The sequence below is a fragment of the Pseudorca crassidens genome, chromosome X (assembly GCF_039906515.1).
Source record: "Pseudorca crassidens isolate mPseCra1 chromosome X, mPseCra1.hap1, whole genome shotgun sequence".
NCBI classification, from domain to species: domain Eukaryota; kingdom Metazoa; phylum Chordata; class Mammalia; order Artiodactyla; family Delphinidae; genus Pseudorca; species Pseudorca crassidens.
This window is the reverse complement of record NC_090317.1, coordinates 99,317,540-99,328,492: the sequence shown is the minus strand read 5'-3', so window position 1 is coordinate 99,328,492 and position 10,953 is coordinate 99,317,540. Positions and strand designations below refer to the sequence as shown.

General features: G+C 40.1%; 1 protein-coding gene and 1 long non-coding RNA gene across 2 annotated transcripts in view; one reads left to right on the top strand and one right to left on the bottom strand.

Annotated features, from left to right (window-relative positions):
- Positions 1-4,482, top strand: part of TSPAN7 (tetraspanin 7) — a 137,341-nt gene extending 132,859 nt beyond the window's left edge. The window contains exons 7-8 of the mRNA XM_067722589.1: positions 3,192-3,264; positions 3,527-4,482. Coding sequence (XP_067578690.1) covers positions 3,192-3,260 — 69 coding nt within the window. The 3' untranslated portion in view covers positions 3,261-3,264; positions 3,527-4,482. The remainder of the gene's footprint in view (positions 1-3,191; positions 3,265-3,526) is intronic.
- On the bottom strand, positions 1,540-8,965 carry LOC137216511 (uncharacterized). The gene is made up of 3 exons (XR_010939804.1): positions 8,874-8,965; positions 5,766-5,945; positions 1,540-2,049 (listed from the first exon to the last, which is right to left on the bottom strand). It is a non-coding gene; the product is annotated as an uncharacterized lncRNA (long non-coding RNA).
- Positions 8,966-10,953: the final 1,988 nt, after the last annotated feature.

Sequence of the window (10,953 nt, the reverse complement as noted above, 5' to 3'; positions counted from 1 at the left end):
AAATAATCCAGAAGAGGTTTAACTTTTGAAATTCTGTCTGCAGGAAGTGGAGTTTCCGAGTTATCGTTAAAGTGAAGAAATGTCATTATTTGTTTGAACCTTCTTCTCGTCATAATCTTTGGAAAGATAGGTGTTTCAAGTAAGGGATCAGTTGACCAGTATTCTTTCCAGTGTGACTTTATTTGTCCCATCAAAATTATTAATCCAAGAAACTTCTTCATGTCACTATTGGTTACATCAGTTCATTTTAAAGCCTTATACTTTTTATACGATTTTTCATTCTGTTGGTGATACAGGTTCGTTTGAGAAGCGATCAACTCGAAAAAGTCGTTACCAAAGATTGTTATTTCACTAACACTTTGTGTGTTATTAGTCAATAGTTACACCTGACACTCCTATAAAGTCTAATCTCCATGAAATGTTGTCTTCAAATCCACTCTTCTGTAGAAGTAAAGAAGCATTCTCCAGCACCATGAGTTTCACTTTCCATATCAGAATCAATCACTAAGGTTTTTTTTGTCTTTTTGTTGGTCTAATATTCACATCGTCTGAATCAGAACTATATTCTGAAGAACTGTCATCTTCTTAGACACTAGTATATATATATCGCTTGGACAATCAAATTATCTGCCTAAAATTCACCGAAAAATTCTTCTTCAAACTTTCATGATGTGTCATTTTTTAAAATTTTATGGTAATAAATTGTGTTCATAGCATACATAAGGTTGGAACAAAAACCTAACGGATCAAAATGTGAGTGATAACGACAATCATAAGTTGTATAATGAACGCTTGATCGATTTTAAGCTCTAACAACTTCACACAGTGATGTTAAAAAATAATTTAAAAAAAGTCTTCTCCCATGGGCAAACAGAAGGTATATTGTTGCCCTAGAAATACAAAATGTAGTTAGTTTGAAAGCAAATAGCTTTTATTTTTACTTCTATTTTTAAAAGTTATTATTTCTGTGAGAAAGTTTGTCTGGTGCCCTTAAGGGTGATGCTGTTTCTGTTTGAGGAAAAAAAGATGGAGGGACATGCTATATTTCCTTGAAAGCAGACATCTCAGATGCAAGAAATATTGAAGTGTACTGCAGAATTTTCTGGCTGTGTGGCTCGTGAATTGCCATGGGGGCCAGGAGCATTGCAAACTGTGAAATGGAATGCTGGCTACTGTTAAGTGCTAAAATACACATGAGGTCAAGGAGAAAAACCTAAAGCGCTAAGCTTTACAAAGAAAGGAGGGTCTAGGAACTTGAGATCAAATAAAGAGATGCCCACCGACAGTCCTCTCCCTGAAGTCTGCAGTGTAAGGCAGGAAGGAACCCTTGGTGGCGTGAGGCAAAGGAGTTATTCTGGAGAGGAAAGGGGTCTAGGCCCCAGGGTGGGAAAAGGGGCTATCCTTGGCTAGAGGAGGCTGGAGCCTTCAACTCTGTGTGGGTTACCTGTATGGTTTGGGGGAGATTCTTTAACCTCTCCTGAACCCATTTTCTTCTGTGGACAGTTGGGATGGTAATACTGCCCAGGCATGTAGTAAGGATTAAATAACTCGATATTCCTGATTGTGCTATGTGCCTCTAATACTCGGGTTTTGGCTGGCATCTGAATTTTGAGCGTATCAAGTGTGATCTGGTGTATGTTGGTCCTAAAAAATGGTAGTTCTAATGAAAAGAGACAAGCTGTAAGGTTCAAAGTCCTTGCACTCATGGAGGGGATTCTAGTTTCTCATTTGGCACAGTATTCTGGAGGTGACAGCCATGGTTCCTCTGGCCACTTGGTGGTACGTGCACGATACTACGTATTTTGTGGCACAAAATGATGGTGGCCAGAGCCTTGGTAGGAGACAGGGTAAGTCCAGTCGGGTGATTTTCCTTACCTGATAGAAGTTATAGTTTGCAGATTTCACAGCACGATTTCCATTTGAAAAAGGAAGATAAGACTCTGGTATTTCACCAAGAAAGGGAGGCCGGTTGGAACCTGCAGGATTGAGCGGAGAGCTAGAACAGAGTTGAGGTGTTGCCTTGACCAACGGTGGGACCCAGCGTGTCACCTGTAAGATAAGGGTGAGCAGATGGACTGGATTAGTGGTTCTCTCACCTGGAAGGCTTGTTAAAACACCAATTGCTGGACCCCATCCCCAAGAGAGTCTGATTCAGCAGGTTTGGGGTGGGGCCTGAGAATGTTTCTAACAAGGTCCCAGATGATGCCGATTCTGCTGGTCCCGGGGCCACATTTGACACTGTACTAGATTATCTCTAAAGGTCATTGCCACCTCTGAACCAATTAAGCATGGCCAATTGCTTAAGGAGAAGGGACCCCACATGGCCAAGAGAAGCTGCAGCCCTCTACACTCCAGTGCACAATCAGGGTCCTGTCCAAAGAGTGATCCTCCAGCAGGAATGGGAACTTTCATTTCCTATGAGCAGATCCTTAAGCATCTGCACTTAAGGATGTCTTGCTAGTGTCACAACAGCTTTTTATCAGATCCACCTGTGTTACAGGTTAAGTCAAGGCACAAAGTGGGCAGAAGACTGAGGTCTTCTGAGGAGGTGGAGGTACCCAGATATTGGTTGTGCCGGGGCCCCTGAAAAACCAAGGGGTAGACCTTGGGTGTAGATGGGCCCATTTGGGCCTAAAATATCTACATGGTGTAGAGACAAAGAGAAATTAAAGCCCCCGCTCCGCCCCACTTCTCACAAGCCATGACTGACTTCACTGGCAAACTCACCCAGTCAAGGATTAGCGTCCCATTGTCTCAAGGAAAAGAACTATTATCCTGTCAGCCGGGTATGGCTGGGGTGTCATCCTGTGAGATCGCTTCCCAATGCATGCGCTTATGGTTTTGAATTCTGGCATTCTGTGGTACTTAATTTTTTTCATTACTCTCAGAACACATGAACACATTTTACTACTACTTACGTGTCAAAAGTTGTTTTTAACGGCCAGAGCGAGCTAGACTTGGAACCTTATGTTCAGTTGGAGAACCTCCAGCTGACCTCCACTAGCACTGAGACTCCTTAAGTCTTAGTTAGATTCCACTACTGAAATCGGGTTTGATCGTTTTCCCTAGTGCCCTTGCCCCATTCATGTACAAAAGCCCTCAGTTGTGAAACATTACATCGGAGGGGGGTGTGTTAGAAATGTGTTAGCTCAGTGACTTCACAGCCTCGTTCTCTTTCCTTCTGCCAACAGCTGATTGGCATGCTGCTGGCCTGCTGTCTGTCTCGGTTCATCACGGCCAACCAGTATGAGATGGTGTAAGAAGGTGAGTGACGGTGGGGGGAGGTTACATCTAGGATTCTCCCTTTGGGGCACATACTCCCCTTCGAAGGGACAAGAGTGCCGCCTGGCCACTTCACTCTTTGATCTCAGTGGCACTTGGCCACATGCCGAAGCCTCATTTCTGTGGTGCTGGGGAGGAGATGTGAGCACTGCTCTGGAAAACGTCGAAATGCTCTCTTCACCTTGCTACCTTATTTTAAGGCCTTATTAATGGTGAGTCACTCACATGTTTTAATTTCTCTTAGTCTTTCAAGAATGATGGAAGAAGAGACCCGTTTTCGAAAGGAACTGCAGCAATCTTTGAAAGACTTCCAAAGAATGTTAGAGCACAGTACATAATACACCTGTCCTAACACCCTCACCCCGTGCAACTGACACTCCCACACAGTCTCTGCTCCACCTTTGAGCCTGCATCATGCGTAGCATCCCATCTTGTGAAGCCCTGTTGTGCCGGAGTGTAGCCAGGTTCCCTGCATCTAGTCCTAGGGGACCCCACCCAAGGCTCTGTGTGTGCCACCTCCTCCATCTGTACTTGGTCCAACTGCAGCTCATTGTAGGTGACTGGTTCTCCATACCATCACTGGCCCTGCAGGGCCCTGCATGTAGTGTGGGAGGCTCCTGTTAGCCCTTGATCATGATTGATAAATGCCGCACCCCCCTAGATGTAGATAAGCAGATAGCTACCTGTTCTTTTGGCTTAATCTCCTTTGGTTGGGTTTTCCCTTTTACTAAGGCTCTTGCCTGCCTTCTTCAGGCTGCCTAGGACATGTAAAGAGATGCATTGGTAATTGTCCATGAGGAGAAAAAGGCACGTGTCATGCACGAAGGAAATTGTCGAGCTTTGGGTGGCATCCTTGCTCCTTACTGTTACATGCCTGGGAACTTATAGACAGTTTAGTGCACCTGTATAATCCTTTTACAAAGCTGTATTGTTGCTTCCTGTGAAGGAAATAATATTACTTCTGTTTTTCCCCAATTAACTGCTATTGTTACTTTACTTCTTTCTATATTTTTTCTTTGCATTGACATTACAGACATTGAGGACCTCATCAAATGAATTTAAAAATGAGTGTGAAGGGGGAACAATAGTCAAAATATTTTTAAAAGATCCTAAAAAACAATTCCTCTGTCTCGCATGCCAACAAGAATGCATTGATATTGTGAACATTTGTGATACATGTGTTAATAAATAGTCATTACAAATTGCTGTGCTCTGGTTTTGTTCTTTGGTTAAGTTTTTAAACACATTTCTATATTCCATCTTGTTCCACAGGGGATTGGAGGTGGACCACCTTACACAATGACACATCCCCCCATACAAGCTCCCACTCCACTGAAATAGCATGGGGCAGTGTAAAAATTGAAGGGTTAGATTTTTTTTAATGGACATTCCAGGAACTTGAATCACTTATCATAAACAGGATGTACTGTTGGATTCAAACATAGACCCTTCATATTTCAGGCTAGAGGAAGATTTCAGAGGGTTTTTTTTTTAAGTCTGGATGTCATTTTAAAAAAAGGAAATGAGCATGTATTCTTCCTTTTATTGTTCCTAACAAGCATGTATTCTACCCTTTCTTCCTTCTTCTCTGGATTGAATAAACTGTCTAGAGAAGAGATGACATCATACCATTCAGTTGTCCCAATGCCCTGGCTTGTACTAAAGTATGAAATCCTTACGCTTGATTTAAAGAGCATTTTAGCAATAGGTGCAGTATATATTATCTGCAATCTATTTTTTCCTTCTTAATGAACCATCCTTAAAAACTAGTAAAAGCATTTATTGATCTGTCCCCAAATAAGTGGATTAAAAAGCTCCCTCTTCTCTGTAATTAGGATGGAGATGGTGTTTTAACTATATGCATTTATTAGCCTGAACTCTGCCTGAGGTAAACCCTAAAAGGCTTATGAAGGCTACTGACCCACACCTTCAGATACTGCCTCCTCAAAAGGTCAGCATTTTTAGAGAGTTAAGTAGATCTCTTCTATGGAAACATATGTAGCCCAAAACTTTTCAAAGTTTCATTTAAATTTCTATTCTATAATAAAATGAGGCTTTTCTGTAATATCCTACATAGAGTCCCACCCAGGGTTCACCTTTTTGCAAACTATGTAGTAGTTTGTAGTAGTTTGCAGTAGTATACTGATACAAATATTGTACAAATATTGTAGTAGTTTGCAGTAGTATACTGATACAAATATGGTTATACTTTGGTAAACAAGAAATCTATACACTTTCTAAATTGAATTCAGATCTCACCATTATATAATTTCAATGTGAAACATTTTGACTAAGGTTGATTTGACTTTAAAACTATAAAATATTGATATTTCTGACCTTGCTCAGAAATAAGGTATATTTAGCTTTAGATGGTACTGCTGAACATTATTCCAAAGTCGTATACTAATTCATACTCCCACCACAGTGTAGAGAAGTTCTAGTTGTTCCACATCCTCACCAACACTTGTTATTCTCAGACTTACGTTTTAGCCATTTGGTGTGCATGGTGGTATCTCAGTTTGCCTTCACATTACGATTAGTGATACCGGACACTCAGTCTGTCGTTGACCACCTTGATGTCCTCCTCCATTTTTTTGTTTTGGCTGCACCACGAGGAATGGGGGATCTTAGTTCCCCGACCCGCTGGATCAAACCTGTGCCCCCTGCAATGGAAGCATGGAGCCTTAACTATTGGACTGCCAGGGAAGTCCCAATAGCCTCTTTTATGAGGTGTTCAAGTCTTGTGCGTTTTTAAAAATTCAGTTATCTTAATTGATTTGTAAGAATTCTTTATGTATTTGTGATGCAAATCCTTACTTGGATGTATTTATTACAAATATTTTCTCTCAGCCTGTCATTTGACTTTTCACATACAGTCAGTTCTTTTTTTTCCAGCTTTACCAAGATGTATTTGATATAATATTGTGTAGGCTTGAGGTGTACAAGGTGATGACTTGATCCACTGCAAAATGATTACCATAGTAGGATTAGTTAACACCTCCATCACCTCACTCAATTACCATTTCTTTTTTGTGGCAAGAACATTTAAGATCTACTCTCTTAGCAACTTTCAAGTATATAATACAGTATTGTTAACTATAGTCATCATGCTGAACTATAGTTCTGATCCCCAGAACTTGTGCATCTCATAACTGGATGTTGGTAACCCTTTGATATCTCCCCATCTCACCCACCTCCCGGCCACTGGTAACCACCATTCTACTCTGTTTCTCTGAGTTTGTTTTTTTTTATATTCTACATATATGTGGGATCATACAGTATATCTTTCTCTGACTTATTTTACATAGCATAGTGCACTCAGGTCTATCCATGTTGTTACAAATGGCAGGATTTCTTTTTTCTCATGGGTGAATAATATTCCATTGTATATATGGATCACATCTTCTTTAATCATTCATCTGTTGATGGACACTTAGGTTGCTTCCATACCTTAGCAATTAAGTAACGCTGCTATGAACATTGGGGTGCATGTATCTTTTTGAATTAGTGTTTATGTTTCCTTCAGATATATACCGAGGAGTGGGATTGCTGGATCATATGGTAACTCTATTTTTAGTTTTTTGAGGAACCTTCATACTGTTTTCCATACTGGCTGCACCAATTTACATTCCCACCAACAGTGCACAAGGGTTCCCTCTTCTCCACATCCTTGTGTGTGTTCTCTCGTTTCTTTGATAATAGCTGTTCTAACAGGTGTGAGGTGATATGCATTCCCCTGATAACTAGTGATGGTGGGCACTCTCTCAAGTACCTGTTGGCCATTTGTACGTCTTTGGAAAAATGCCTATTCAGATCCTCTGCCCATTTTTTAATTGGATTTTATTTGCTATAGAGTTGTAGGAGTTCCTTATATATCAATATTTTGGACATTAATGCCTTATATGTAGTTTGCAAATATTTTCTCCCACTCTGTAGGTTGCCTTCTCATTTTGGTGACTGTATCTGTTGCTGTGCAGAAGCTTTTTACCTTAATGTGTAGTCCCACTTGTTTATTTTTGCTTTTTTGTGTGCTTTTGGTTTCATATCCAAACATTCGTTGCTAAGACCAATGTAAAGGATCTTTTTCTTTATGTTTTTTCTGGACTCTATTTTTTAAATTCCCATATGTTACATTCTCCATGGTTCCCAAGTTGCTTTAACAGAACAAGTGGAGCTGAGTTAGCTGAAGCTGTGTGTGAAGTTCTACTTCCTTGCTCAAGAAGTAGGCTACCACTGAGCTTTTGGTTACAGGACAAGCATGCCTGCTCATAATAACGAGCAAGAAATCTAAGCCAGTACCTTGAGAGAGTAGGGATTGTTTTCACTTAATAGATGAAGGTACTAAGACTTCTAAGAGTCATGATCTTCCAAACCCAGTGTCCACGACAGCTGAAATACCAGAATGTGCTTACATTGCAAAGCTAGAATTTCTACTCCATATATGAGTACCATTTCACACAAATTAATCATGGAAATACCCATTGCTTGTCTACCAGTGCACACGTGATCAACGGGTAAACGTAGAGTAGCCAATCCACTTGGAGATAATTACAAGGGATTCTATAACTACCCACTTCAACATCATAGCATTTCATTTCAAAAGATTATATAAATAGTAAAATTTCAAGCTGCCTTAAATTTTTTTTTACACTTTACTGTATGTATTTTAAATCTCAATAGAACTTATGAAATAAAAGGTGAAAAGAAAACATATCATGAGAACTTCTAGTTCCCAAATTAAATTCCTGTGAAATATTCCAAACTCATTTTTCACCAGTTACTACTTGGTGAAAGTAGTTTTCTAGACTACTCTACCTTGGTATCAGGAAGTGCCTCATTCTTCTACTTTCAGACTGGACATACCCATCCCAGTCCCTGAAGTTTAAATTGCTAATAAGCAAGAAGTAGGGTGACATTAAGAAGTAGGGTAAATGAGAGAAATGCAAATCAAAACTACAACGAGGTATCACCTCACACCAGTCAGAATGGCCATCATCAAAAAATCTACAAACAATAAATGCTGGAGAGGGTGTAGAGAAAAGGAAACCCTCCTACACTGTTGGTGGGAATGTAAATTGGTACAGCCACTCTGGAGAACAGTATGGAGGTTCCTTATACTAAAAATAGAACTACCATATAACCCAGCAGTCCTACTCCTGGGCATATATCCAGAGAAAACCATACTTCAAAAAGATACATGCACCCCAGCATTCATTGCAGCAGTACTTACAATAGCTAAGACATGGAAGCAACCTAAATGCCCTTCAATGGATGAATGGATAAAGAAGATATGGTACATACATACAATGGAATATTACTCAGCCATAAAAAAGAACGAAATAATGCCATTTGCAACAACATGGATGACCTAGAGATTGTCATACTGAGTGAAGTAAGTCAGACAAATATATGATATTGCTTATATGTGGAATCTAAAAAAAATGGTACAAATGAACTTATTTACAAAATAGAGATGTAGAAAACAAACTTATGGTTACCAAAGGGGAAGGGGGGAGGAGGGATGAATTGGGAGATTGGGATTGACACATACACACTACTACATATAAAATAGATAACTAATAAGGACCTACTGTATAGCACAGGGAACTCTTCTCAATACTCTGTGATGACCTATATGGGAAAAGAATCTAAAAGCAAAACAAACTGTCATGAAGAACCTAGGGGTAAGATGGGAATAAAGACACAGACCTACTAGAGAATGGACTTGAGGATATGGGGAGGGGGAAGGGTAAGCTGTGACAAAGTGAGGGAGTGGCATGGACATATATACACTACCAAACGTAAAATAGATAGCTAGTGGGAAGCAGCCGCATAGCACAGGGAGATCAGCTCGGTGCTTTGTGACCACCTGGAGGGGTGGGATAGGGAGGGTGGGAGGGAGGGAGACTCAAGAGGGAAGAGATATGGGAACATATGTATAACTGATTCACTTTGTTATAAAGCAGAAACACACCATTGTAAAGCAATTATACTCCAATAAAGATGTTTAAAAACAAACAAAAACACTTGCCCAAATTAATGAAGTTCTCCACTGTCAACCCTAGCAGGTGCATGGAATTAAACAATTACAGTGGATATATGTGTATGTGTAATTGATTCACTTTGCTGTACAGCAGAAACTAACATTGTAAATCAACTGTAGTCCAATAAAAATTAATTTTAAAAAAAGTAGGGTAAATTAAGTGCCAGTCAACAATAACGGTGTCTCAGAAAAGGCCTGATAAATGCTAATATCACCACTGCACTAACGTGGACATATTTAGTGAGAAGAGCCATGTGGAAGCATTGCCAGGATGGGAGTCCAGAGACTAAGTCTCAGCTTAGACCTCAGAATTTCCTAGGAGACTTGTGTAAGCCTCTTAAATGCTTAACAATTCTTTTCCCTCATCTACAAAATGATAAGGATGGCAAGATGTTTCAAAGACTCTCAAAATTACTTGGCTATCTTATAGCTCAATGATTGGTCAGTCCAATGACCACCCTAGTACTTTGAGGTTTCGTTGGAACTAAGACGGTTCGGAGTCAAGTCAGACCTCACCAAGCAGAGGGCGATCCCACCAACATCCACACAGCGTCTATGGGATGCCACACATACACACCATTGTCGGCAAAATTTATGGAAGATCACATTTCTAAGTGAACGTCATGTCTTAGATTTAAGTATTTTTACCTTTTTACATGAGTTACTGCCTGAGGAAGAAATTCATACAATTTTGAAAGCATGAACCAAAATGCAGACTACACGAATTATAAATTTGTAGAATTAGGAATAATGGAAACGATAAATAAAATACAACAAAGTAATATTGAAACATGTCCTCTACCAGGGAAGGATTAACAGGGAAGAAATTATTTAACAGGTACAGAAAATGAACTATCAATTTTAGCAAAATTGGAGTACAATGGGCCAGATTTACCCTCCTGCCTAAAATAACCAAACACCAGGCAAAATACATGAAACAACAGTTTTGAAGACACTGAAATCAGACACAGAAGAATAGTAATCCCTGAGAGACAGGAAACAAAGAAGGTGAGCACTGTGGTTCCCTCAGCTTACCGACTTGAGAGCATTTCCAGGTTGTGATATAGGGAGAGGAAACATCCTGAGGCAGAATCCCTGAGTTGAGGAGACAAACCTCAGTGTCCAGGGAGACCAAAGCAGCTAGAGTTTACAGGACAGAGTACTGGAGAGGAGAGCTGCACAGAGAACTCCGGAGATCACAGAGGAACTCCCTTAAATATTCAGTAGAATAGGGATTGGTGCATGTAGGTGGGAAAGCTACCAGAGACTGGTGGAAGAGACACCCTAAATGTTACAGTGAAACAGTACTTGGGGCTCAGATAGGTACAGGGATAGTGCCTATACACATCAGCAAGTCTAGAGAAACTCACAATTTCACAGGGCATTGGGCAGAGTACTCAAAAGGGTCTGAGACATAGTTCAGTTACTTCAAAACCATTTAATAACCTTAAGTCTTTTATTTAAGATTTGTCGGGGGGATCAGAGCCTTGTTTATCCTAAGGCTAATTATTCCCCACTACTGAGGCAAGTACTGGATATTTTTGTATTCCTGTAAGTACACAATTGCCCAAGTTGGTTGAAAACTATAAACTGACAGATCCAAGAAGCTTAACAAACCCCAAGTACAA